Below are 24555 nucleotides of genomic sequence, written 5' to 3'. Positions count from 1 at the left end.
GTGCAGTTCTCTGCTGGTCAGGGCGCGTGCCGGTGGGTATGGCTGGGAACACCACTCCGTGTACGTTGCAATCTCTGTATTTAGTGCCTGCTATTGGCACTCTCATCTCTCTCATTTATGAATAGGTGGGTGAGGGAGGAGAGGGCTGGGCTGGGCTGACTCCTTCACAGATGAAACATAAAGAGCTGAAGGAGCTAAAGGAGCTGAAACACAATCTCCTCCTCCTTTCCTGCGCTGTTTCACGCACAGCCTTGCTCACAGCTGGGAGGAGGACAGCCTCACCAGCAGCCTGAGCAGGAGCGAGGAGAAGGGAAGTTTTGTGCTCTTCACACTGCAGGCGAAACGTCTTTGCATAAACTGCTAAAAGGTGAGTTTCATTTTTATCTGTTCATTCTTGAAAGCAAGTTAATTTTCCATCATTGAGCCAGGTCTCACCCCTGGAGAGGTGGTAAGACAGCTTTCTATCTGAGATGTTAAAGCAGAACAACGAGGTGCTCCAAGGACTCAAGCGAAGCAACGTGTCCAAAAAAAAATTCACAACTTCAAGATTAATTTCCTTGGCAAAGTTCCTACTAGCAGGAACTCAGAATAAAGATTTTCCCAGAACCACTTTCTTGAGTTCCAATTAGGCACAAGGAGAGCTCGACTGTTCAAATTGTATTGATGAGAGGAAATTGTTAACATAAACTGAGAAACTGTTGTTTGCAGCAAGGAATCAGAGCAGTAGCCTGAAGATAAGTTCCTGGAGTCATTTTCAGAGAACTTAGTAGTACTGTATAAGTTGACTAGATACAAGATATTTGGAAGGACTAGTAAGTGACTTAAATACCTAATTTCCGCTGAGAACACAAGCCAAAAGTTACACCTGGCATGAAATTGCTAAACCACATACCTTGATGTGTGGGTGCTCCATGTACACCCATGTAGTTTTGTCTTTGTATCTCAAATGTATGTCATTAATATATTTTCCAAACACTAAGCTACTTTTCTTGCTGCTGTTCAGAATCTGACTTGGGAAACTTGAAATGTGAGGGTTTGTTTAGTGAAGTGAAATCCATCAGGTGAGGAATTAATTTTTTTTTTTCAATAGGATCAAAAATTTTTGTTCATTATTGTGGCTTGTCCTTGTTATGAGAACGTTTTTCTGGTTCTTGTCAGTCTTTGTAAAGGAACAAGAAAAGCAATTCACTGAGTGATGCTTTCTTCTTTTGTGTGTTGCATGGGGAGAGGAGCTGAAAAATGGAGAATTTAGAAGAATGTAACAGCTTGTCCTGTCCTTTTCTGTTCAGAACACATGCAGATATTTATTAATAAAAATGTAAGGAAACTTAGTAAAGTAAGTAAAAATGGCTACATGTAGGCTCATAAGACATGACAGCGTCACTGTGAGCATTATGGGACTTTCTGAGCAGTCTGTTAGTCAGTACCCACTGTGACTTTTTCCACATTAGCCCTCTGTATTCACACTGGCTCCAGAAGAGCAGAATGTCTAACCACTTCTTCTTTCAAGTTTTCTTTAACCAAGAAGCCAGTAAAAGATAGCTAATCCTGTGTATTTAACACCCACTCTTCCATTTCTTCTTTGAGGAAACAAAATTTTCTATTGTCCTCAGCCCTATCCTTCCTGCCTCCCTGTCTTACTGCTGCTGTGTTGTTATTCCCCCATATCAGGCTGCTCCTGGGCAGGCACTTGTAAAGTCTTTCTGTTGTATGAGGGAAGAGGCAGAAGAGCGCAGTTTCCAGCTTATTTACACTCGGTGCTATACAGCTGTAGGTAAGATGAAAAGTAGATGTAGATAGCATGGAAAGTACATCCCCAAAGTTTTAAAGGACTTTACAGGGTCTAGGAAGTATACTGTAAGAAAGTTTTGGGTTTATAGGATCAGACTAGTATGTTGTTCTGTGATAGCAGAGGTGAAAATGTCTACATCATAGCATTGTGATTTGAGTATCACAGTTTTAAATGAAGAAAGATTTGGTGGTTCCAACATCTCATTAAAAAGCCTTGTGTCACTTGACATCTTCGTTGAGAGGTATTTATTTCACTTTGTGGTTGGTGGACAAAAATTGACTGCCTTTGTTCTGGATCTGAGGACTACAAGCAATCTTACAGTAGTGGGAAAAGAGAGAAGTGGGATATGGGGAAAGGGAAGAGAAGGGATGAAAGTGAATCTCTGCAGAACTAGGTGTACACAGGTGTCATCATACTAGATGTCATCAGTTAGGGGGAGCCTGATGCTGCTTGTGAGGTCAGACAGACAGGAAGCTTCTTAACTGTGGCTACGCACAGTTGCACAGGGCCAGGTGTTCAAAGGGGGCATTAACTTAAATTTTCCTCACCTAAACCAGCCTTGTGGATGGTGTTACTCAGCATTTAGAGCAGCTGATGCTCTAAATGTGTGTTTTCTTGGCATGGTTGGCATGCACTGGCTTCTCCAGTGCATGGAGAAGAAAATTTCTTGCCTTCCAGTTTTTCTGGTCCTGACCTGAGGGTGCATTCATGGTGCCCTGGGGCTTCACTTCTGATGGCTGTATTGTGTCAGTGTGGTGATAACTAAAGAAAGTCAGGTCCACTCATGAGGACATTTACACAACTTGGTAATTATTTTTAAGGGAAGAACTGTGGAAAGAGAACTCCAGACATGGCGGCCTTGTGAGGCTCATTACCTTATAATTAGCTGATTGTCTCCTCTAATATGTTTGTTTTTCCTATAAAGCTTATTCTGAGTGGCTTTTATTGCTTGTTATGAATTATTCTGCCAGCTGAAGCATTTGCAGAGCTGCTGATCCTGACAGCTGGTGGCAATTGTTTTTGAAAAGACACAGAGCAGCTTTACTGTTTAGAAGAAACTGACCAATAATTTTAACTAAAAGTATTAGTAAGCAACAGCAGCTTAAAAAACCATTGCAGTTTATTCTCTAAGGGATACATCCACTGTAACCCTTTTTTTCCACTAGAAACACTGTTCTAAACTCTGTTAATCTACAGGGTAGCAAAACAAGAGCTTTTCAGGCACTTCATCTGGAAACTGTAACTAATTTGTCTGAAAAAGAGAAAAAGACTAGATAATAGGTTTAAAACCCTGCTAGAGGGAGAGTAAGAAACAGGCTCCCCTGAAAGTATATTTTCTGTTCCTCTCCATGGAGCCCTCTTTCCAGAAATTGTTTCTGTGGCAACAAACTTCTTTCCAGCAGGGTTGTCTTGGAGTTTGATCTGGATTTGGTTAGGCTCAGATCTGTCACCATACCAGAATCAAATAGAAATGCAAAACTGATCTGACCTTCAGGTAACAGAGAGGGCACTCTGCTGCTGTTACTGTTGCTCCACAGGAGATGTCCTCCTGACATTCTCCACTCAGAAATTGCTATGGACAGCTATTGCTACTAGATGAGCTTAGACTTTCCTTTCTGAACATCGTTGCGTTCTTCAGCAAGGTTTCAAGATTCCTTTCTCTTACATTGTGTCCTGTGGGCCAGCAGTAAAGACACAAAGCTTGGAAGGGAGGTTGAGCAGCCAGCAGAGGAAGGGGAGATAAACAACAAATTAATTACAAGAGCAAATGTAATTGAACTATCAAATTTCAATCCCTTTAACGACACCTGAATAAAATGCTAAAATGGTCAATATCAGCAGGAAAGAATGGAAATGTTTCAGAGATCTCTTGGCTTTGCTTTCTTTTAACTCAATATTTTAGTAACCATTAGAATTTTGTCATTTTATATCTGGAAACATTTTGTCTTCCTTCTGCCAAGGAAGGAGAGTTTTTACTCTGTGACAGATAATGACTTAGTGTCTACTCACATACCTAATTAGAGGATATATCTGGTTTATAGTCCATGTTTAAGAACTGTTCAGACATAGCTTTTAAAATAGCGATTGTCTTTTAAACTTACAAGAGTCTTAAACTAAAATACCTGAATCTATCATGTCAGAACACTATTATTTCAAATTTGAACTTATGTCCAAATTTCAGAGTTGCTTTTACACCTCCACCCCAAAGCAGGACCTGGATTTCTGAAGAGCTCTCAATTTGGAATCTCACATCTCCTGTGCCAGCTTTTCTGTCTCCTCAAGAGCTCATCAGAACTGCCCTGAACAAGCATTTGATTCTCTCCCTTTTCTCTAGTCAGAAGCATTTTGGAAGTGTGAATGGTTTACAGCAAGGTTGCTGCTTTTGCTGTGAATTGCTTCTTTGATACTATTAAAGAAGGGAGGTTTTGCATTTCTGTGAGGTCATGCCTCTTTCAACTATTTTTCTCAGTTTTCGTGTTGAATGTCTTTTATCCAGAAATGGAAATTCAGGAAATGAAAATGTAAGCAAACCTGCAGATACAGATGCCAGCACTTTCTTTAAAGTGATTAATCCACTGGGAACTAGGAGTCCTGTACCCTGAAGTGAAAAAAAAAAGGACTGACGTTTTCAATAGTCATCTAGGGAGCAAGAACAGCAACAAGGGAAAGAGCACAGAGGAAAACCTTTTGCAAGGCACACTACTTCTCGTGAGAAGACTGAGAAATAACAATGGAAGAACATGTCTTACATGTGAATATTGACTCAGTTCTACAGGAAGCTTGGTTAATCTCCAGAAGGGAAACTGAAAAAAAGGGAAGAAATTTAATTAAAGATAGCAATAAGGGATAGTTTAGTAGAATTAGGTTTCTACCAACTAGATGGGGACTATTTGGAGACATGCACAAATACATATGCATAATGCACCTCACATACCACCCCCCCTCAATGCTGTATCCAAGGAAGAAATACAGAAATACAGAACAAGAGCCAAAAAAGGCTCAATTGAGCCTCAAAGGAAATAAGCGTAGCTAAACAGAAGTGTGTGGAAGGGTGGATGATGTGCTAGACTAGAAAGAATTGGATCTAGAACAGAAACATGTCTGAAGTGCACAATGGTGATCAGTGTAAGCCGGAAACCCAACCACAGTACAGAGGCAAAAAGGAATTATTTTTGTTTTTTAGATGGCAACAGTGCACACAGTGTTAGGTGCTTCAGTTGAGCAGGCTCCTATCCCATGATGAATTTGTTCTCTTTGGATAAATCCAAACAGAAGAAAAATAATTAAGTCAAAGAAAAATGAGTTGAAGGGGAAAATCTTCAAATATTGTAAGCAGCTTTTCACTTTACCATGTCTTAAAACTTTTGCAGTACCAAATGAATCATATACTGAATCATATATGCAGAAAATGACATTTCAAAAAGAGATGACTTTATTGAATGTATCATTATTTGCTGATGCATGGAATAATGAAAATACTAACATTCTCCTTGAACAGGAGATCTGCTCTATCTCTTTAGACATGCCAGAGTTTCAACCAGTTAGACCTAGCTAGCAATATTTTTCCATCAGACAACCTTTGCTGTTTGTCAAGTGTTATTAGTCAGGCTTTGATTATGGATATCCCAAGCTTGTCAGCAGCATTGCACAATAAGTCCCGTCCACTGAATTATCAGTGAATGAAGAGAAAAAATTCTATAGATGGGTGTTTGGTTGCTTTCCAAATGACTTTTAGTTAATGATATTGTTCTGTTTGGAGGGTATGATCCTTGTGGCATTACAAAAGATGCAAGCAGAAAGATAACTTGGTCCCTGCTTTGTTCTCTAACTTCTCAGATTTTGAGCAAGTTTTCCCTTGAGTGATGCTGGGGAAGCTTGACAGAAGGGACTGCCTTGTGTGTTGCTGGCATTCTGTCCCCTTTCTGAGTGAGCATGTGGGTACAGAGAGCAAGCTGCTCTCAATACACACATCAGCTCCAGGGCCGTGAGCATCTGGCCAAAGGCAGAGGCTGACAGCCAGAGCTCTGCTCAGCCTTGGTGTGCGCTGGCTGGGATGGGGTGTGCTGGCTGGGACAGGGTGAGCTGACCGGGACAGGGTGCTGGCAGTGTGCTACGGCCCATGGTATGTAAATGAGTGGCTCATGCTCAGGCAGCAGAGAAATCTGTGGGTGACTCCCATGGCTCCATTTGAGCAGCCACTCTGTGAAGCAGGAGCTGTGTGGTAGTGCTGGGGCTGCAGGGACACACTGGCAATCTGAGAAAGGCAAAAATCATTGAAATTCAACACAGATATGAATTAAACGTTAACTCACTGACCTCAACACAAGATATCTGGCATTGCCTGATCTAGCACTGTGCTGGTGTCAGAGCAGGCTGCAGCATCAAAAGAGGCAGTAATACAGTTTAGGAAAATGAATCAGAAGGATGATTTTCCCCAAAGCTGTGGATGGTAAAATGAATCAGAACTCACTGAACTCAGAAGGATGAAGTTCCTATTTCTCAATCCCAGGTTACAACACAGTTGTTCCAGTCACTGTTTCTTATTAATATTGCATGTTGATCATGGCTTATGTGGCTTCTAATAAGCAAGACCTCTGTAATCTTGGGTTTTTTTGCATTGTCCTGTTCAATGAGGATCAGTGTACGAGTTTGGGATTATAAGTAGTTCTGTTGTCTATGACTGATTATGACGTGCTGCTTCTTCAATAGACACAGGATGGGTTTTTTGCCTTTGTGTCAAGGAGGATTGTGGGGGAGAGGGACATTGACTTCGTTGAGGTTTTAGTTCAGGGAAAAGGAAGATTTGGACTTTTTTCTCTGAGTAATAGAGTGATTTAAGATGTCTGCAGGAAGTAGTGTGATGTGTTTTCCTCCACCCACTGTTCTGTACTCAAGCAAGTCATACACAGAGCTTCAAGGAGATGTGCCCTGTGGGTAGGAACTAGTCACAGTAACTCAGCAGTGCAATACTTGGAGGGTCATGTTGTCCACTTGGTTGATCTTTAACAGCAGGAAGTGGGGGGCAAATTAGGGTCATTTTTTTTAAGCTTTGAGGCAGCTATAGCATGACTAATTTCTGCTGTGATTCACCTCTCTGATACTACTTGGACTGCTTGACTGAAATTACACATTGCATGAACTTCATAAATAAGGATTTTCCAAAGTTTTTTCTTTTTTCAGCACTTTGTTGCGCTCAACCAGTTGTTCAGACCTCACATTAGGTAAAAAGGCCCTAATCCTAGATAAAGAATAAGTAGTAGTGTGAGATAGAATGAGTAGTCTGAGGGAACAGGCAGATGTAGTTGCCGAGCTACTGTCCATGATATTTGAGAAGTCATGGCAGTCAGAAGAAGTCCCAGGTGACTGGAAAAAGGGAAACATTGAATTCATCTTTAAAAAGGGTAGAAAGGTGGACCCTGGGTACTACCGACCTGTTAGCATCACCTCTGTGCCTGGGCAAGATCATGGAACAGATCCTCCTAGAAGCTCTGCTAAGGCGCATCAAGGAAGTGATGTGATTTGGGACAGCCAGCAGAGCTTTACCAAGGGCAAGTCCTGCCTGATCAGCCTATGGCCTTCTATGGTGGAGTGGCTGTATCAGTGGACAAGGGAAGGGTTACAGATGTCATTTATCTGGACTTCTGTAGAGACTTTGACAGGGTCCCCCACAGCAGCCTTCTCTCTAAACTGGAAAGAGATGGATTTGGTGGGTGGACTCTTATGTGTGTAAGAAAATGGTGGAACAGTTGCATCCAGAGTGTCATAGTCAATGGCTCAGAGTCCTAATGGACCTCAGTGACAAGTGGTGTCCCTCAGGTGTCTGTACTGGGACCAGTTTTATTTAGTATTTTCATTAATGACATAGACGAAGGAATTGAGTGCAGCCTCAGCAGATTTGTAGATGACACCAAAGAGAGGAGGGACACACCTGAAGGATGGGATGCCACCCAAAGGGACCTGGACAAGCCCAAGAAGTGAGTGCATGGGAATGTCATGAGGTTTAGCAAGACCAAGTGCAAGGTGCTGCACCTGGGCCAGGGCAGCCTCTGGTAGCAACAGAGGGTGGGGATGAACAGATCAGAGCAGCCCTGCTGAGAAGTACCTGGGGGTGCTGGTGGATGAGAGGCTGGACAGGAACATTTGGAGCCCAGAGAGCCAAACATGTCCTGGTCTGCACCCAAAGCAGCATGGCCAGCAGGGTGAGAGAGGGGATCCTACCCCTTTACTTCCCTCTGTTGAGATCCCACCTCCAGTGCTGCATCCAGATATGGGGTCCTCAGCACACGAAGGACGTGGACCTTTGGAGTGAGTCCAGAGGAAGGTTTCCAAGATGATTAGAGGGATGGAGCACCTCTCCTGTGAGGAAAGCTGAGAGAATTGGGTTTTTTCCAGCCTGGAGAAGAGGGGGCTCCAGGGTGACCTAATTGCTGCCTTCCAGTACCTGGAGAGAGCCTAAAACTTTTTACAAGGGCATGTAGGACATGTGATAAAACAAGGGGGAATGGCCCCAAACTGAAAAATTTAGACTAGATGTTAGAAGGAAATTCTTTACTGTGAGGGTGGTGAGGTACTGGCACAGGTTGCCAAGAGAAGCTGTGGATGCCCCATCCCTAAAAGTGTTCAAGGCCAGGCTGGATGGGGCTCTGAGCAACCTGGGACAGTGGAAAGTGTTCCTGCCCACGGATTGGAACCAGATGGTCTTTAAGGTCCCTTCCATCCAAACCATTCCATCATTCTATGATATTGGACAAACTGCACCTATTATCCTACCTGCCTCCCTTGCCCTAATCTCAAGTTGTCCTTCATATGTGCAGGCAACAACTAAGAATTCCAAAGTAATAAAAACCTGAAATGAAAAGGTTGGAAAGAACATGGATTTCCCAGAATATCAAAAGTTGGAGCAAATGGAATGATTTACCAAGACTGCAAATAGTTGCATATCCATGTTAGGAAAAATTGGTCATTGATGACTAATTAGTCTTTTGTTTATGTGGATTCTGAAAAAAAATGTTGCTGACTTCCTTCTTTGACAATACATTTATAAGAGGAGTCATCTGATAATGACAAAAGTAAAGTTACTTGTAATTTACAGGTCACTTTCATGGTTTCCTTCGACTGAAACAGATATACAGAGTAATAATTATTGTACTCAGAAGTTCACGTTAGAAAAATCCACTTGCAAGTTTCAAACACTGAATAGATTGTGCATAGATGTAAATTACTTTAGTTTAGAAATTCAATTTGACTCCTCTTTTTCACAAAACAAAATGTTATGTCTGTTTTACCCCAATTCATTATAATTCCTGAAACATTAGCAGCAATAATTCACAAATTGCTGTAACTAAATCCGCTGGAGTACATGTAGTTTTTTAAAATATCTGTAGCCTTTGCTGATCTATTTTCCTCTATGCCCCCATCCTATTGTTAAAAACAGTTTTGTTAGTTGCTGGTTAACAATTCTGGTTCTAAAGACTGGAATAAAAAACAGCAGGAAATATTTCAGTTATCTTTATAGAAATATAAAAATACTTATATACCATATAAACATATGTTATATAAACATATATATTATAAAAATACATACATATTTGTGTTTGTCCCTCATATGTACTCATCTTTTCCTTTACTTATCTTGTGTTAATAGAAACATCTTTCATTGACTTTAATGGCTCCTTCTGCTTGGTACCCTTCTAGAATCAGAATGGTCTGGTTTGGAAGGGACCTTTAAAGGCCATCTAGTCCAACTCTCCTGCAATAAGCAGGGGCATCTTCAACTAGACCAGGTTACTCAGAGCCCCATGAAACCTGACCCTGAATGTTCCCAGGGATGGGGCATCCATCACCTCTCTGGGCAACCTGGGCTAGTGTTTGTCACCCTCATCACAAAAAAATTGATCTTTATTATTATTAATTAATTTTTATTATTAATTATTATTATTAATTATTATTATTAAAAGAGGGTCTGACTCTACCCTCTTTTAGTTTAAAACCATTACCCCTTGTCCTGTTGCAATGAGTCCTATTAAAAAGTCCGTCCCCATGTTTCTTTTAAGTCCCCTTTAGATACTGGAAGGCTGCAACAAGGTCTTCCCAGAGCCTTCTTCTCCAGGCTGAACAACTCCAACTTTCTCATCCTTTCCACATAGGAGAGGTGCTTCACCCCTCTTGTCATTTCTGTGACCTTCTTCTGGACCTGCTCCAACAGGTCCATTTTTTACATCACCATTCTTCCAATTGAACCCAAACATCATTGTGCCATTTCTTCATACTCAGTGGTGCACCCAAATTTCTACTTTCTTCTACTTTTTTTTTCTTCAAACTTGCTCTAGGGATATTGTCCCTTTCCTGCCCGTTTTATGTTGTTTGACCAGTCCCTAGTCTCTTCTGCTGGTCATTGCTTCCCTGCCTTCTTATCTGACCTTATTCTTCCAGGTTTTGTGAAACAGGGTCAAACAATCTGACAAACCCGCAAGTGTTGAAGGAAGTTTATCGTGTGAATTTAAGGGCTGGTGTTTGTGTAGATAATGGCCTGAACCAAATCCTAAACTGCAACCACTCTAGGTTTCTGATTCCAAGGTATGCAGGACAGTTTAAGTCCTGCAATGACAGCCAAGTGACTCAGGCCTGTCTGCACTGTATGACAGGTGCAGGGACAGATTAAATAGCAAGAGACCATGTAGGCACACAACTATGTTATACTCCCTGTTAATGGAAGTGGGTGCTTTGTGAATGAGACAAGCTGGGTGCACAACTGTTGCAAATTCTAGCAAGGAAGTCCTTTGCTGCAGTCCTATTTGTCTCTGCTTAAAAAATTTGTAGGCCTAGTTGCAGACAGATCTCTTTCAACAAAAATTGTAGCAATATTCACTGAAACTGAAAAGACCCACCTGGGCTCCATGGTACTCCTTGGTCCAAGGTGAAGAGGCTGCTGTTGTCAGTGGCTCTGGCTGCTTCCTGTGCCATTGCCAGCAGGCAGTGCTTAACCCATGAGCTGCCCCATGGTTCATCATGCAGGGGCAAATCATGCGTTTGTCAACAGCTAAGGCACAAAGGAGTTGGGAAAGAAAAGAACTGTCATTGAAGTCACCAGTGAGTAATAAAGTTGGCTTGTTTAAACCATGAAAAAGTGAGGCTTTCTGAAGCTCAGGGATCCTTGGCTTTATTTTAAATCCAGGAACAAGAGAATTGTTTGGAGCTCATGTAGATGGAGAGAGTCTTCCAATTTATTGCCAAGACTTAGGCTTAGATGGGTATTATCTAAAAGATGTGGGCATATAGGAGAGAGAAATATTGCCTGGAAATGACTGCAGATTCGTGATACTGAATGTGTTACATAAACTACGCTCAAAAAAAAAAAAGTCACACAGCTGCACTATGTCCATATTAAAGCTGTCTAAAAGAAATGCCTTTGTGTTCCCGTTCATAACTGCTTTCAGCTTCATGATTGTCTGCACCCTAGATGTTTTTCATAGAGCAACTTCTTAAATTTTTCTCCTTCGTCTATCCAGACGTTGCCAGTAAATAATGGGGGAATTATTTGTCTTTTCTCTTCTATACCATGCATCACCTTTCCTTCATTTTCCCCTTTTTCAGACAGCTTGTAAAGTATTGTGTCATATGTTTTTAATAACAGAGTGGGCTCTTCCACACCCATTTATGTAAACCTGCCAGTGCAGTCCTTTGATATCATGTTTGTTGAAAAAATCCTGCAGTTTCAGTCCCTGTCTGGTGCAGAGCTATATTTAGTGTACCTGGTGCTGGGGAAAAGGTGAACTGCCTCTGTATTTCCATTTGGCTACTGAGTCTGTCCTTAGCCAGGCATGAATGGTCAAAGAGTACAAAGGTGGCCCAGAGCCCACACACTGAGGAGGCTGAAACAAGGGAAGAATTTCCTGGCTCACTGTTGCCACCGACCAGAACAGCAGTGTAAGACAGCTATTGCACAAGAATCTGGACCTTTGTTTTTCATCGCCATCTTTGAAACCGAGGAGGGTTTGTTAGCACAAGGCAATGAGATTTGTTACAGCCAGCCTTCTTTTCCTGCCCCTTCAAACAGCCCACTCCAGAATTTCCTCCAGGAGCAGGAAATGTTGCTGTAATCGTAAGTGTATATTATATTAGCATAATATTGTATCAATAAGAATTTTTCTGCCTCCTTCACATCCTGCATTCTGGCGAGACTTTTAAACTAGGCAGAAATTATTTTTACAATCATATTCTCTGTACATAAACATAATTTGATAAAAACATTTTGAGTTCTTAGAGGAAAAGAAACATTTTCAAAAAACACTGCAACTGTAGAGTACAACTGCTTTTCCTCATACTGTGGTCCATAATGACTCACTGGGTAACACTGAATGAAACTCAGTGCTAGACATATAAAGACAGCTCTGAATTTTCAAAACTGTCAACAGCTTTTGAATTGCTATTACTATTACTTATTGACAGGAGCTGGACACTGGCTGGACACTGGTAGATATGATGATAGGCCTCAGATTTTAGGCATTTTAGAGAATAACTAAGGTGTGCCAATCATCCTGCGCAGGCAAACCCTTACATGTAAAAGTCACCAAATAATACAGAAATGCTATGAAATACAAACACAGCCCTGGAGCTCTGGATTAAAAAGGCGGGGTGGGGTAAGAAGGTTATCAAACCTGCCTCAGCAAAGATTCTGTGCACTGCCCTTGTCTGCATGTGGAAGAGATGTGTGATGGTTATCAAGCCTTTGAGAAACTGGATAGTGTTACAGGAGAACTAATGGCCAATAAGTATCAGTGTTTGGGGAAATTTGTACATAACTTTTGTGACTGATTTGTGCTGTACATGTCAGCTCTGCTAACATTGTCATATTTATTCCAGGGGAAGGTTATGTCAATCTCCTTGAGCAAACTTCAAACTGAACCATAGATATCTGTGACTGAGTCCCTTTAGCAGCATTTCTTCTGCTGAGTTTGACACATGAGTTGTAACTATTGTGACACCTGCACTGGAAAGGGTGAGTCTCGTAAACCCCAAAGGAGCTGCTTGAGGCTGAAAGGAGAAGGGGAGCAGAGTGCTAGACTTGAGCAGTCTTTCACACAAGTTGCATGGGACAGTGAAGGTAGAAGTTTTGAGGGAGGTGATCTTACCTTGGCCTGTTGTTTCACGACTGAGAGTTTCTGAGCTCCCAAGGACATTCCCACCAAAACAAGGGCTGATGTTCTCTCTGTTGGCAAGAAACAGTAGAAGTAAAGGGATGAAAAACACATCCCAATTTTTACTTGTAGGTGTTTGCTGTGAATTCTGTGGAACTATGCTGGTTGCAGATAAAAAATGAAGTTCTTTGCAGGTTTGATTATTTATTTCAGCCAGGCAATTATTTTCTGGCCTAAGGCAAGTGATTTTCTTTTCAGTTTCTACAGGAGTAAAGCCTATGACTATTAAAAAAAAAATCATGTAGCAAAAAAGATTATTTGACAGTAACATCCTCAAATGCTAAAGCTGACACTGATTTTACTGTAGTGTGGTCATGTTTCTGTAAGGGTTGCCTTGGAAGAAATTTTATGTTCCTAGATGGCACAGAATATGACTACAAAAATGCACATTAGCATAGCAAACAGAAAAAAGAAGCAAGGTCTTATCTTTGTATTTGGATAGTGCTGCTTTTGAATTCATAGTGTCTGAAGCTGTAAAAAGAGTACACAAATTGTTAACCTTACAAAAGTATAGCCAACAACCCTGAATTTTCTGAGGACAGATTGAAAGAAACACAGTCTTGCTGTTCTGCACCATCAGGTTAAACAGGCATCCCCTTCAGACTAGGCACAGTTTGCCCTGCTGTTCTCCAGTGCTCCATTTGTGCCCATGTGAATATATCACGAGGTGATAAAATCCTGCATGGGGTATTACATTGTTTAGTCAAAGGTTTCATCACTGTGAGCTGGGTCCAGGGTTGACCTAGTAGAACTGAGTGCTAACCCATTGTCAGCAGTGGTTCTTGTGTTTTAACTAGTTTAGCATGGCATAGCATGGCATAGCATAGCATAGCATAGCATAGCATAGCATAGCATAGCATAGCATAGCATAGCATAGCATAGCATAGCAATGGTTTCTATGGGGATGTGTTTGGATTATACCAGACTCCTCAGGTGAAAACAATTACATTCATATTTGATGAAAGTGAAAAGGAAAGATATAAATGTGTAAGTAGTAAATGAGTGGGTGTGGGAGTTGATGGCAAATAAGGAATATGTAGTATCAAATCTTGTAGAACTGAGACCATGGGGATGCACTGTACCAGAGTGTTACCATGCCCTTCCAACAGAGGAAGACAGCTTGCTTTCAGGATTGTGTTTACAAGTAGCTGTAAGAGAGAGTGCTAAGAATTCAGGTTTTTTGGTTTTTTTTTATCCTGATGAATTGAACTGCATATTACATGGTATCTTGTATATAAAGGAAAATTTAAGAAATGGAAATTAAAAATCAACAGTTTTTTGCACCCTAGATCCTCTAAGGAAGTCTGAGTGGACTGCTGGTTTACCAGAGACACCTTTTCCATTGTAGAGAAATCTGATTACTGCTTTTCTGCCTCATCTGTACAACAGAGATGATATTTCTTCACATTTTAGATGCCTCCAAAGCTAAAACAACAAATACTAGTAATTGGCTTTGTGATTCTGGATCACATAATTTTCTGGCACTTTTCTGTTGCATGCTAGGACTTATGTGATTCATGATTTCCTAGACAGGCTTTATCTTTATCAAAGACTGTAAAATATCTACAGCTAGGAAAGAGCAGCTTTCTGAATAGTGTACTATATATTTAACAATTGTATCTCTTCTAAAGATTTCCTTGTGCTTTATCTTCAGGTTATTAACATCCTGCAGCAAAGGCATCACTTCAGCCTAAACGTTTGTGGAAGAAATAAACTCTACATGAAAACCGAATGTAATTAAGTCTTACATTCAGGACCCTGATGAGTGATACAAAGAGAAAAGTAGAAGATGGTGAATTTCACAGAGAATGCAACTGAGAAGTGCAATATTAATCATGATATCCATGAGACATTATCCCCTGTGGTGTACATATTTGTGTTTATATTAGGCTTGCCAGCTAACTGTCTGTCACTGTACTATGGGTATTTACAGATCAAAGCTAAAAATGAATTAGGTATCTACCTTTGCAATTTGACTGTAGCAGACCTGCTGTACATATTTTCTTTGCCTTTTTGGCTTCAGTATGCTTTACAGCATGACAACTGGACTTACAATGAGCTGCTGTGCAAAATTTGTGGCATCATCCTATATGAGAATATCTACATCAGCGTGGGCTTCCTGTGCTGCATCTCCATCGACCGCTACCTGGCCGTAGTGCACCCCTTCCGGTTTCAGCGCTTTCGGACCATGAAGGCTGCTGCCATTGTGAGCATCATCATCTGGGCCAAAGAAATAATGACATGCTGCTTTGTGTTCACGCACGGGGAGATCAGTATGGATGCTGAGAGCCACTTGGTGTGCTTTGAGCATTACCCCATCAAGAAATGGGAGCACAATGTCAATTACTACCGCTTCTCTGCTGGCTTCCTTTTCCCTTTCTTTCTGCTGGCCTTCTCCTACTGTGGGATTTTACGAGTTGTCCACAAGAGTCCCGGCACCCAAAAGAAGAAGAAAATCCAAATTAAAAGACTGGTTTCAAGCACTGTTTTCATATTTTTAGTCTGCTTTGGGCCATACCACATCCTACTTGTAGTTCGTAGCTTGTTGGAGAACAGCTGCTCATTTGCTGAGAAAGTATTTAATGTTTACCATATTTCTCTCTTGTTAACTACTTTTAACTGTGTTGCTGACCCAGTATTATACTGTTTTTCCAGTGAAAGCACTTACCAGAACTTTGTCAAGATGAGAGACTCTTGTCTAACATGTTTAGGCCGTCTGAGTACCGAGACAAAGGAGTCCTATCCACTGAACACTACTAAAACTCCCAACAGAACACAGCATGAGCAACAACCAGAGTTACTACAAATACCACTTGCTGGTGCTGGAATGAAGGACTGCTTCACAGCTGATATAGACAGCCTATAGCATTAATCAAAAAAGGACCTTGATCCTAAATCTGCAGCTACGGCCGTGTTGTGTATCTGAATTATTCACGTATTACAGCAGTGTGACCTTGCAAAGGCTTATGAGCAATGCTGTACAATGAAGCTGTTTCTGGAGGTGCTTGGACCCTGGCAATAGGGAGGAAAGCATATGCCAAGTCAGTTCAGTTATAATCATATATCTGTTGTTGTCATGCTACCACTTAAAACCCGTTTGTCTTGATGACTGCATTGACTGGAATAAGCCAGTACTCATGGTGTGTAGTTCTAGTGAACTCATCTTTAACTGCTTTCTGTTTTCCCCTGTTGCATCTTGAGAAAATAATTCTCTACAAGCTGACATCATCTATTGAAAAGGTCAGAGACAGAAAAAAATAAATGTCCCCATATGTACTTTTAGAAAGAAAAAGAACCAACAAAACACTTCTGCAACATCTCTGTAACTCTCTGAAATAACTTTTCCTTCTGCCAGTTTCAAAGCCTGTAGAGACCATGCCAGAACCAGACTCCTGAAACAGTGATTCCAATAGTGCGAGACGTTATAGGAGAACATGCACAGGGAACTCAGCACCTGCTGAGACCTTCAGGCTGTTATTTGACTGGTGAATCTCAGACTGTTAAACCTCATCATAAGGCTCCTAGAGACTTCCAGAACTATGAGACTCTGGGCTCCAGTGGTGTGTCAAGTGTCAGTAACTTGGTGTGTTGACTTGGAAGAGAACAGAAGGTTGGTAGTATGTGAGGCACTTTGATCCCATGTGCTTCTCTGAGTCACTGTATTCATTTATTTACATCTAAATTCTACTACACCTTGCTACAGTTTTGATTGTGTCCTTTGCAATTTGTGTATTTTGTGCAGCACAGACCATGCAGGCAATTATATAACAATTCATTTGTCAGGGAAACTGTTGAATGAATTCCGTTTAAACTCTCTTCTTGCCCACAGATAATATAGTTTAGGGTTCATTCATGGTTCAGTAAATACAGTATCAGAAATATGACATATGAATGATCAGTATCCTGGTTTAGACAGCAACAAAATACAGGAGTAAGTGGAGAATAGTGGCTTTTAAAGATGTGGGAGTTGTACTCTATAGTATTGTTTCTACCACCACCTCCTCTCTAGGTTTTCTAGGGTTTTTTTATTACAGTAATGAATCCTGCATGATTCTTCTTAGTGATCTGCTCATCACACCTTCTTGTATCTGTAGCTGTTACACCATGAATATTGCCTTGTCCTTTCAATTCTCTGGCTTCAGATCTTCTTTGAAACACCTCTCTGCACCCTGGAGCTGATAACTTCCAGCAGTATAATCAGTTTTGTTTCTTTGGTTTGCTTTTAAGTCAAAAGATTGTCTAGACAGATGTCTACTCGTGCTATCTGAAGTATGTCATTGTAACACAGCCTTGCTTGTCATCAGATTCCAAAAGGAATATATACTAACAGTTTTCTGGAAACCACCTTGAGAGTGCAATATTGGATATAATTAGTGGATATGTTTAATAAAGAATGTTTTTATAATTTTCTTTTTATATTTTTTTCTCTCTATGTTTGAAATAATTTTGGCCCACAGTTTCTATTTGTGAGACTACAGATCATCTCCTCCCTCCTCTAGCAGCAGAAAAGATTCCTGTCCCCAATCCCAAGAGGGGATTAGGTTTGCTTAGGTTAACATTTGATTTGTTTAATTATTTTACATTTCTTTATACTTTGACCACTCAGCTGGATTAATTACAACTGCATTTTTTTCTCCTGACTATTAGCACTGTTTAGCTTTATTTTCTCCTAATCTTTCATCTCATTTGCTGTGTGTTCCAAGGGGGTCATAAGGCAGGGACTGCTGGAGTGCTGAGCCTGTACATGGTTAAGCACCAACTCCTTGGACCCCCACAACCTGTCAGACTGCAAGACACACACATGGTTTGTTCTAGGATTAAATATTTGTTGTCATGTTTATGCGTTGCTTCTTCACAGTTACCCATGTTGTTTAAATTAGACAATTGGAATGCAGAGCATGCTGTACTATATGGAATTGTCATCTGAGGGATTAAGGCTTATTTGAATTGGTGCTTTGATGTGGTCAGCTTTGGTCAGCTGCTGCAGTTGAAAATCAGATGGAAACTTGTGTAACACATCCCAGCATTCTGCTACAGTTCTCAGCACTTAACCTGCTAACCCTCAACAGAAGGGAGGGATTTCTTCTTCTTTTTCCTCTTTTTTTTCTCGAAGCTTACATTTTATCAATTCTTTCTGTAACTGTTCACCTCAGGCTGCAGAGCTGTAACCAATACAGCAGGAAGGTAACTCCCACTCAGAGTTTTCCTTCCATCTCAGTCAAAACTCACTCAAGAGTCCTGCTAAGGTTGCTAGAGACATGCTAGACCTGCTATTGCAGTAAAACAGTGCTTGGGACTGCACACGAGAAGGGATTTTAAAAGCATGCACTAGAGGAAAAGAGAAATAAATTATTAAATTTTGTATTTCTCAATGAAATCTGACTGTTAAGACTTGTATTTTGGGGGAACCAAGAGCAAAACCTTTTTTTGACAAAAGTTAGTGCTTGGAAAGAATAATATACATTGCACCTGTTAGCGTAGTATGTCAGTAGCACACAGAGAATAAAATCAGCTGCTTCTTTTAAAACGATGCCAATTTCATTCTGTGAGTTCTGTGCAGCAGTGAACATACGCCATCCTACAGGGTTACTGGCTTTGGCAAAAAGTTCAAGCATTCATATGAAATATTTTACTTAATACTTATAGTTTGGAGAGTTTGGAGACTTCTAAAGGAGATGTTTTCTAATTGTGAAACTTCAAAGATACTTTTCTAGAACATCTTTTCAGAAGGTTTGAGATAAATCTAAAAAAATGATCGATTTGTAAAATAAACATTGGAATCTTCGGTGAACCTGAATGTCTAGCTGGCTTTAAGATTTCTTTCTGTCATGTGTTCAACTATTTTATGTCTTTAAAGGCTTTATGTGCTCAGGGACTTCAGGAGACTAATATTCAAAATATGCTGGTGTTTGTGGTATGAAATTATTTTTCTCATTCTGAAAAAGTTGTTTGTCTTGCATCGAAGAAGGAAAATAAAACTCACCTGCCAGGAAGGAAAAGAGATACAAAGTGTTGCTGGCTGCTGGAACTCCAACTAAAGGCAACTTCCATTTTATGACAGGTAAAGCACCAGTGCTCTAGAGGTGCAGTGTCAAAGCTACCCTCCCCTCTCTGCTGTGAGGGCTGACAGCCAGCAGAACTTCAGTGCTGACACTCATCTGGAGTTAAGGTAAAAATCACAGCTTTAAATGACAAAAGTTGGGCACAATTCACAACCATTTGTTGTGTACTGCTTCAGTGTTAGAAATTCTATGGGATAGAATTTAATGTTACTTCACGTGGTCTTGTCAGGAGCTGAATTTCTATAACAGGAATTCATGTCAATATTTATTTACATAATGTTATTTCATACTGAATGCAAATGTTTATTCATTTCTAATCATACTTTTATTTCTAATAATTAATTTTAATCATTATTTATATATTTATATTCTTTTTAACGACAGGATACTCTGAAATGTCTACAATTTTTCTCTATTACCCAGAAAGGGGCAAAATACATAAGTGACAAACTACTGATACAGTGGAGGTCAATGGCACAGGCTACCCTTTACATGGAAGGTCTGCAATGCTGCCCTTATTTTCATTAGCTCAGTTGAAATTTTCTCCTTATCTCCTCACATTTCCCCAAACTATCCCCCACCATAAGAAGACAGAGGGGCTACAGAAAGTGGAGCTTTCACTACTGTAAAACTGCAATTTTGTTTTGAATCTCCCCTCTCTACTGTAGCTGTTTTCCTCACCACAAGTATTTTTAAACCCAAGTTGTTACGAGAGTTACTTCCTGTTACAGTTATGAGGTCAGTGAAACAAGAACAGCAGTGCAATAATATCTCATTGTAATTGCATGGTTTCTTTGTAAAAGCTGGATCAACTCTTATTATAAATCATTTAATATTCATTCTCCATTTTAAAATTACAGAAAAGAAAGGTAGACCAAGTCACTGTGATGATACCCTCTTCTTGTTACACAGAGATGTAAGGATAACAATGAAAGGCTGTGTGTGGTCCAGACACCAGAGATGAAAAATCATCTTTTTCTGATCTTTTACACCTTGTGAGAGCCTCAAGAATACAGAAATGACATCGGAACAACTCTTGATGCAGAAATCATTAGGGGCAGTCACTGCTGTGCTTCTTGCAGCAGCTTTTCAATCATAAGCGAATGGGTGTTGTAGAAGGGCAGCCCGTCCACTTCCATCTCTAGACTGGCAGTTTTGCCACTGCGGACCCCGAGCTGCACAAGTGTTTTCAGAAGCTTTTCTTCCTTAAAAAACAAAGAAATGGAGTATAATTAAAATTCTGAATCAGACAAGAGCAGTCATCAAGATCTTTATTTTAATTCTGGGAGAGACTGACCATATTCTCCATATTTATTTTGCCATCAACTTGCAAGTACTGTCTTGTCCCAAAGAATATGTTTAGCATCTGGAGCTCAGGGAGTGTCAGATGGTTTATACTCTTGACTGCTATTTAATTACTGAATATTGTTGTTCTCCACACTCCCTCAAACAGAACATTAGTGTCAATTCAGAAACATCTATCATTTTTTGCCTGGTTTCAAGTTCCTATATTGCACAAATCAGAATCAGAGGAACCTCCACCCAAAGTATCTCAAAAATCCATCTGTGGTTTCCCCAGCAAGGCAGCTGGCTGCAGCTGCATTTTAAAAGAAAAGAACAGAAGGGAAAGAGGATGCACCAGGAAAAAAGGCTATAGAGAGCACCTGAATAGGCTGCACACTCACTTTTCTGCAGCTTCTCTGATCTCTACATGCCTTTGGCCCTCTCTTCCCTTTTTCTTATTGATTTTATGAGAATTTTGGTTGCTTAGGGAAGAAGTGGGGACAAAACAACCTCAGAAATTGTGCTTCCTTGGCATGCTCTGAAATAGCATATACTTTGTTTAGAACTACAGTTATTTTCTTGCTTAACTAATATAAGCAGATAACAAAGCATGTTCCAAGTTGAGCTGTAAAAGTACACAGAGGGAATAAAATGCTTTTTTGTGAGCTATGGGCCAGTTAGCATTGTGGGATGAAAAGATGGAATAAAATGAGCTCTGAAAAAAACACCGGGAACAGTGAAATTTGAAGATCTGGTTTCAAGTGGATGCATGTCTGCCATCAATGGCTCTGCTTTTCATTTGCTATGAAATGTACACAGTAAAACTCTATTTTTTTAGCATTTACTATAGTGAGAATTTATTTCTTGAATTCTGTTAATAAAAATCCAAGAAAACAAAAATCCTAGCTTCCCCTACACCAACCCAGTGATAAGTTAAGTACGACCTTGCAACGCTCACGTACCTATCTTTTCCTCCCTTTCTTTGCTAGGAATGCCTTTTCTGGTTTTTTGTCTACTGGGCCATTTCTACTTGCATGGAAATTGCTACTGGAACAGTCCTACCAGTGTCCTTGACAAAGAGTTCGCTAGGTTTTAACATTTCTTGTTTGACATTACCACACAATAAACTCCAGCAAAGTTCTTTATCTCCTGGACACAAATGAATCATGAAAAAAAATTATAACGTTAAAATATCTATTCTTCTCTTATCAAATGTTTGGACTTTTTCCAGGAACACTTCTAAACCACAAAGAATACAGTAGCTGTAGATCTGAATTTAGACACAATATGGTTGTATTTTACATAATAGAGTACATGGCCAAAACGTAATCATTTCTGAATGAAGCAAAGCATGCCCTGTATGATCAATTCAGTTTAATTTTGTAACTTGCTTTCTGAATGCACTTTCTAAAGATCTGTCTTTTATTTCCTGGTAAAACATCCTAGTTCTTAGCTGCAACAAAATTAAATGAGGGCCTGGTTTTCTACTACAGGAGAAATATGCATAGTTACATGGTGTCAGTAGTGGCGCATCTATTTAAGGAAATTATCAGGATACATTAGTAGCATGAAATTTGATACTTTGTAATTTATAAAATTATAAATATACATCAGTTTATATCATATGAATGTTCATATATATGAAAGCAAATATACAACTGATCTTTCTGCACGACAGAGGTTTCTCTTAGCACTGAGTGTATCTAAATGCATAAGGACAAAGGCGATCTCCTGTGTAGCAAAAGAGATGCCCAAATTGGATACACAAAATGTAATCTCTAAAATGAATGGTTTCTGCTACGTATTTACATATTAGAGCTCTCTGATCTGCTTATATGAGGTTAAAAAGTTTGCTTGCTTAATACTACATAACTATGCCTGATAAACCATAGTTTGTCATCAAATGCTACTGTTTCCATTTCTAATAAGCAAATACAATGTACAGCACACTTCCTTAGCTGTACAGTGCTGCAATTGGACCACAGTTCTCTCTTTAGTAAATAATTATGTTGGGAGTGGAGTAACCAGAAAAAATAATCAAAATAATAGAAAAATATCTTATTCGTTTGTGCTTTATTCAAGGGAACAACTTCCTTATGAATGACAAAGGTAATAAAGCATACTAAAAATACATCACACTTTCATATATTTATAATATAGTTCATATTCTTAGAGGTCATCATTAAAAAACCAAACCAAACTATACAGTTAATACGCTGCCATTAATGAAGAGTTCAGTAAAAGAACAAATGATCGATATATTAACCTGATTGTGAGATGCAATGAAATGCAGAGTTGACTGTAAGATGTTTAGCATTAGCTACATTTGGATAAGTACGAATGAATTAATTTTATTACAGTCACTTTGATACAACAACACTACAAACATCTGAAAAGCCAAGACAGTACCATAATCAAATTAGTAGGTAAGCAAAGGTAAAGGTAAGCAAAGATTGTTTAGGTCCAATTGTTTCTTGCTCCTGCAGTTCTCGCCACGGAACAAATGCTTTGCAGCATCTGTCGCTAAGATGTGTGTAAAGGCTGATCCATGAGCACAGAACAATCTTAGTTTGCTCTTCAGTGGGAAGGGAGAGCTCCACAGTTCTGGGGTTTGGCAGCGTAACCCTGACACTGCTTGAACAAGAGCCTGCAGGGAAATAATGTTGGTGTTTCAGGGGAAGTCTTCACTTAGTAATTATGACCTACAGCATTCATGGAAGTGCCATTTTTTGAAGAAAAATAAAGCACATTATAAGAAAGGTGTCTGCTGCTTAGGCACTCCTTCAAATGTCCTCTTTTCAATTACAAACACAACTATAAACACCGAGATGGATCTGTGTGGTGCTGCTCTTTATCTCACTAGGGCAATTATTATACCATTAAATGAAGATGAATTTTGCAGAAAGTAGCCATATAAACGTAAATGGTCTGATTTTTTTATACTAATGGAGTATGTGAATACTAATGTATTCAATCTTCTGCATTGTTCACTGTTGTGTGATTTATAATTAAAGATATAATATTTTCTTGTCAGACATTTAGTCATTTTCTCTCCTCCAGAAAACTGTTTCCATTAATTTTATCTCAACAGATTTTTGTATGGCACTTTCAGGAGCCCATTATTGGCTCATTAGTATTCCCAGCTGTATAGCTTAGTAAAACAAAAACAAGAAGGTTTTCCTGTACACAGTATGACATTTAATTACACTATCTCATTACCAGGAATTTTGATCATAGTAATTTTAGGATGCATTAATTTAAAGGTCAAAAACCAGTAGATGCCACTGGAAAAAAACAGTGAAAACTGAAAAGTAATTAATCTATTTTATGAAAAGACTGTGCTAAAAAGGGCCATATAAGCTTTGTTAAACTATATGTCTGTGCCAAGTGTTGGTATCAGTTTCAGTTTTACGACCTCTGGATAAAAAACTAAGATAGCAAGAACTAAAAAAAAATGTTGAGATCTACTCTAAAATACTTAAAAGGTGCTTTGTTGGAATTTCATGCAGAATGTGCTGTCATCTCAGGAGAAAAGCTTCTTTGTTTTGGACAGTTTCTATGGTAGATGGATTGCATTTTGCTTAGCATTCTTGGAGGTCACAAACTTAATGCTTTTGTCCAAATCTCTATAGAGGCACTCTGCCAATAAAGCTGAATTTTGAAGTTCCTAAGTTATTGCAAATACGTGGAACAAACCTTATTTAATCATTAAGTGTGTGTGTGTGTATATATAGACAGATTTTTTTTTAACCACTGCCAAGTTAAAAATAGAGGCACGTGCTTAGCAGGATGAGCACAGATCACAGTCATTTCTCACCCCTCTCAGTTATTTTACTTTTTCTCAGTCTGAAACCTTTGCATTCCCAGAATATCACACTGTACAGAGCTGCATTAGTCAAAACACATTTAAAAATATTCATGTACAAGTTTTTCTCCAACTTTAATTTAGAAACATTCAAAACTAATTGTAGAAAGGTTCCAGAAAGGTAGAAAGATCAGAAGTACGGTACCAAGATCAGAAGTATGGAGTGGCTACTCCATAAGAACTGTGACTTGATTTTGGAAGCAGACATCTAAAGGACACTAAAACAGAGAGTTATAAAATCATGAATGATGCTAAGGAAGCAAACAGGGAATTTTAATCACTGTATCTCAATACAGGGATTTCTTGTATTGCCCATAAAATTGTAGCACTGTCTTCTGCTTGAAGTTAGAAGAC

General features: G+C 39.6%; 2 protein-coding genes across 14 annotated transcripts in view; one reads left to right on the top strand and one right to left on the bottom strand.

Moving 5' to 3' along the window:
* Positions 1–300: 300 nt before the first annotated feature.
* On the top strand, positions 301–19767 carry GPR68 (G protein-coupled receptor 68). 2 transcript variants are annotated; one of them, XR_011151455.1, is made up of 3 exons: positions 301–367; positions 14645–16600; positions 19052–19767. XR_011151455.1 is itself a non-coding variant. In XM_069018088.1 (2 exons), exon 2 carries the CDS (start codon positions 14780–14782, stop codon positions 15854–15856), a length of 1077 nt encoding a protein of 358 aa, XP_068874189.1. In that variant the 5' UTR covers positions 301–367; positions 14645–14779; the 3' UTR covers positions 15857–17395. The 2 variants fall into 2 exon arrangements, 1 of the variants encoding a protein (XP_068874189.1); XM_069018088.1 differs by lacking the exon at positions 19052–19767 and having other exon boundaries at positions 14645–17395.
* A 93-nt stretch (positions 19768–19860) lies between these two features.
* Positions 19861–24555, bottom strand: part of DGLUCY (D-glutamate cyclase) — a 47989-nt gene continuing 43294 nt past the window's right edge. For 10 of the 12 annotated variants that reach the window (XM_069018081.1, XM_069018080.1, XM_069018077.1 and 7 more), the window contains one exon: positions 22393–22983. In XM_069018081.1, the coding sequence (XP_068874182.1) occupies positions 22756–22983 (228 nt within the window). In that variant the 3' untranslated portion in view covers positions 22393–22755. Of the gene's footprint in view, positions 20258–22392; positions 22984–24555 lie in introns of those variants that run through there. The other 2 variants (XM_069018085.1, XM_069018087.1) reach the window with 1 other exon arrangement.

This window comes from Aphelocoma coerulescens, chromosome 5 (genome assembly GCF_041296385.1).
Source record: "Aphelocoma coerulescens isolate FSJ_1873_10779 chromosome 5, UR_Acoe_1.0, whole genome shotgun sequence".
In the NCBI taxonomy this organism is placed as follows: domain Eukaryota; kingdom Metazoa; phylum Chordata; class Aves; order Passeriformes; family Corvidae; genus Aphelocoma; species Aphelocoma coerulescens.
Note: the sequence above shows the minus strand (reverse complement) of the source record. Positions and strands in the feature narration are given on the sequence as shown.